This window comes from Cyprinodon variegatus, unplaced genomic scaffold, assembly GCF_000732505.1.
Source record: "Cyprinodon variegatus isolate N-32 unplaced genomic scaffold, C_variegatus-1.0 Scaffold599, whole genome shotgun sequence".
NCBI lineage: Eukaryota > Metazoa > Chordata > Actinopteri > Cyprinodontiformes > Cyprinodontidae > Cyprinodon > Cyprinodon variegatus.
The window spans coordinates 497,441-501,595 of record NW_015151052.1 but is presented as its reverse complement, the minus strand read 5'-3'; the positions used below and the strand labels follow the sequence as shown (position 1 = coordinate 501,595).

Below are 4,155 nucleotides of genomic sequence, written 5' to 3'. Positions count from 1 at the left end.
AAGCATAGGGCAGCTATTGACTCCATACTGAAGCCAACTTTATTAGGGTGGCTAATTTATTCAGATTAAATCTTATGAAAAAACCTAAGTATAGTACTTAAAAGTAATTGTTGCTGTTTCCTGTCAAAACTGCAGGGGGAAAATTATGTGATGAATGTTTGAAGCATCCCAACACAGATTTTTTTTTTTTTTCAATATTCCAGCAGCAGTTAGACGTGTTGCAGGGTTAATATTTGCATGTCATTGAAATTGTCTGAAAGGTTTATTTGAAATATAAAAGTATGTACTCACAAGAAGAGAAGAATCCCCGTGTTAGCCATGGCATATGCCAATCCTAAGATGCCGCTGCCCATAATCGCATTGCCAAGGTTAAAGACTGACATGCCGAAGGAGGTCTTTCCTTCAAACTGGGAATGGATTTGACAAAACAGAACAAAATTTAAGAATTAAGCCTTAAACTATAATAAAACTTTCTAAATGTATTATGATTTGATTTGATAAAAACCTTCCTTATTACTGTATTTTATAGCTACAAAGTGCTCTCAGATCAGCCCTTAGCAAACAAAATTATTTTTATTTTTTTTTAAATGGAGTGGAAACTTTATGGGTGCTTTCATTAATTAAAATGCACTGTTAATCTCTTTTTAAACCCAATTTATTCTCAAAGGCAGAAGAAGATATTTCTAAATTAAAATGTTCAGGTTATGACAACAAACGTAAACAAACATTGTTTCTGTTTATAGATAAACTTACATCTGTAAAACGTGTGGGCTTCTTTCCATGTGTGCTGGGAAGAAACTCTTCACTCTCAAGCGCTCCTTCTGGGTCATCAAATCTATAAGCAAGAATTAGGCTCATTTGTAGTATTAGTCCACCTCTAACTTGTGAACACACACAAAAAGACTTGACCAGGGTCTAAGCAAACATACCTTAGATTTTCAGTGCCATTTCTGCACAAGGAACCATCAGGTGAGGTCAGCACAAAAACAAGGCAAACATGCAAAGTTAAAGAAATAGAAATTATGTAAAATATGTCATGCTTTATGTTTCTACCACATATTTTATCCTACTCATTACTGAGCATATTTTTTATTTATTTATTTATTTTTTTGTTATTTACAAATAGAAGGTTAGGATTGGTTCCCTTGATTTACTCTGGCCTGGTACCAAGGATGTGGTTTTCACATAAGTATAACCACAGAGGAACAAAAAGGTGCAAAGAAAGTGAAAGGTGCTTAAATCATGCTGGGTTAAAAAATAGCAGTCTTTTGTCTGTATGTGAGAAAAACGTAAGAAAACTCACTGATCCTCTGCTAACAACGTCTTCATTGGCACATTCATGTCATCTCCGAGGTCATGGGTTTTCCCGTTGGATAATATGTTCATCTCTGACTCAGCAGGCTCCATCTTTCCAGAAATATCCAGTTCTCTATCGCCTGTGTTTGTTCAATGGAGGAGGGCTTCAGATCTTGAATTTCTAAAAATATAAAGGTAGAAAAGTTTTAGGTGAGAGCATTTACTTGTGTATGATCAGGAACAACTATAATATGTTCACAGCAGGATAGACTTTAGTAAAAATAAAGATAAAGGGTATATATATATATACGACTCGCTCATCACCAGATAAATCAGCCTAGAAATCTTTAACAACTTATATTTGATCAGGAGACTTTGCTATCAATTCTCATACCGGTATCTTTGTTTGCAATTGTGTACTGAAGTGTCACCTGAGTTTAGCAAGTCAGTCCATTTTTCTGCAGCTTAATATTTTTTTATATATATATTTCTGTTCTATTGTTTGTTCTGCATGTTGTTCTACTAGCTGAAAGGCTGAAATATGTTTAAAATTCGAATAGTAATTACAGCAAACCTTTGTCAGTTTCCAAACACAGTTAAAAGTTGGTGTAAAATATTTTAATTGAACATAAAACCGAAAGAGAGTTTGCAACCAGAAGACACAAGGGACATTAAAAAAGGAATAATTCATTATTTCAGGCCCTGTTTCCATTGCAGAAATAGAATTGACCAATAATAGCATCAGAAAGCATGTTTTGGATACTTGGATAGGAGGTATCTCTACCACACATGTATCTGATTCATTAAGGGTTCATTGTGATACTTTAGCTATTTTTTGTGAACTGGGACATCAAAGCCAGACTGAGTCAATTCATCTGTTTGGTATCTGTCTGCGCAGCAAACAAACAGTGATCACTAACTTTTTACATAGTGACCCAACAGAGTAAAGGACCTGCCTCCTGTCTTTTGTAATTTGCATCTTTGTTAGAACATTTTGCAATACGTACGTAAGTAAAGCTTAAAGCTAGAAAGAGCCACCAGCCATGATAATATCCTAGAGAGCTTTTCAGAATTTCGTGCTTCAGTTTGGAGTAAAGCAAACAAGTCAAGGTTATCAGCACACAGTCAAAGGTTAAAGTCTGATTGAGTTTTTAGAAATGCGTTTATAGTTTCATTTAGATTTTCTGAGCTACTTCTGAAACCTAAAATGAATTCAAATGACAGAATAAAGTTGGAGAGGCCTTTAAAAAAATATATCGTCCTAAAGGATTTTATCTGAATATGTCCCAAAATGTCTTGAGAATCAACAAGATGCTATTGTGGTCATTATGCTCAGCAGTGGCTCTAGTCGTATATGAACATTTGCTTCGAGTAATGGATAATTTGCTGTATATTTATATCGATAAATTTGTAATTTCTAGTTTGTATAGGTATGGTGGTAGCCTAAATTCTTAACTCTGCTTATTCGACCTACTTTTGTAAACAGGACAAAGCTGTTGTCTCTTAAAAGATTAAATATTTGGAAAAATGCATTTTTATTGACTAAGGTTTTCACTTAATATCGCAATGTGTTCAATGATCTGAACCATTGAAGGGTCAAAAACAAAACAAAAGGTACAAATACCTTTTTTATTGGTATCTGTTGTTTATTGTGAAATACACTGAGGGGATTAATCAAATTAACAACTTTGACATGCTTTAAATTACGAAGAAAATATTCATTCTTAAAATTAATAAGCAACACATTTTATTCTCTTTATTGTATTTATTTTCTTTTTTTTCTTGCCAGAAGTCAAATCGGGGAAGAATTTCATAAAAGACCAGACAAAGGAAAAGATGTAATAAGCTGTACTAGTCAAAGACCAGGTTAAAATCCCTGAAAAAAAAAAAAAATACTTAAACTTAGTGCCGAGAAGGGAGACATCTATAATTTAGTTTTTATTTCACTTCTAATATCTTGAAATATCCTCTAATGGCTTCTGTGGCTCAAATTCATATTCACAGGTGTCGAATAGAATAGAATAGAATAGAATAGAATAGAATAGAATAGAATAGAATAGAATAGAATAGAATAGAATAGAAAATCCCTTTATTGTTTCACAATTGGGAAATTCTGGTGTTACAGCAGCAAAAAGATTATAAAAAAAAAGGTCACACAAATGTGGACCTTTGAAAAATGTATAAGAATAACATAATAGTGAAGAGTTAATTGATAAGCAATAAAAAACTGTACTGTAAAGTGTTTTAAGAATATAAACACTGTGTACCTGGAGAAATAAATAACCAATATACAACTAAGACTGCTCTTTTAAAGACACTAGTGGCTCATGTTTTTGACAGTAGGCTGACAGGAAAGGGGGTATGAGAGAGAGGGAGAAACATGCAGCAAAGGACCACAGGCCAGATTCGAACCTGGGTCAGCTGCGCACTAATCACTGTGCCACCTGTACGCCCAGCTACGGACTTTTTTAGAGTAATGAATATTTGAAAATGTGCAAAATTACAGCAGCATGTTATGTAATGGAGTAACAGACTAAGGTAGAAACTATGTAAAATCAGCATGAATGTAACAACTTTTTGAGCTTGTTGGGAACAATGGTGGTTATAGAGTCTTCCAGCTGCTTGGAGGAAGGATCTATGATAATGCTCCCTGTTGCATTTAGGGTGCAGCAGTCTCTTACTGACGGAGCCCTCCAGTTCTGCAACAGCTTCATGCATGTCAACTTAGATTGAAAATGGTGTTTTGTTAGCAGCTTCATCTGTGTTTAACATAGAAGGTTGTCCTCTCGCTTTAAGATTATTCTTGGTGCTATTATGGCCTATATGATTGTAGAAAGTTAAAGATACCATTCAACTGTA

At 34.2% G+C, this 4,155-nt stretch overlaps 1 protein-coding gene across 2 annotated transcripts in view; it reads right to left on the bottom strand.

The window, feature by feature from the left end:
- Nucleotides 1-270: 270 nt before the first annotated feature.
- Nucleotides 271-4,155, bottom strand: part of LOC107096108 (sodium-coupled neutral amino acid transporter 3-like) — a 17,156-nt gene continuing 13,271 nt past the window's right edge. Inside the window, exons 2-5 of one of the 2 annotated variants that reach the window (XM_015392613.1) lie at nucleotides 1,304-1,477; nucleotides 930-950; nucleotides 754-835; nucleotides 271-407 (exon numbers count right to left, since the gene is read on the bottom strand). In XM_015392613.1, the coding sequence (XP_015248099.1) occupies nucleotides 288-407; nucleotides 754-835; nucleotides 930-950; nucleotides 1,304-1,407 (327 nt within the window). In that variant the 5' untranslated portion in view covers nucleotides 1,408-1,477 and the 3' untranslated portion in view covers nucleotides 271-287. The remainder of the gene's footprint in view (nucleotides 408-753; nucleotides 836-929; nucleotides 951-1,303; nucleotides 1,478-4,155) is intronic. The other variant, XM_015392614.1, reaches the window with a different exon arrangement.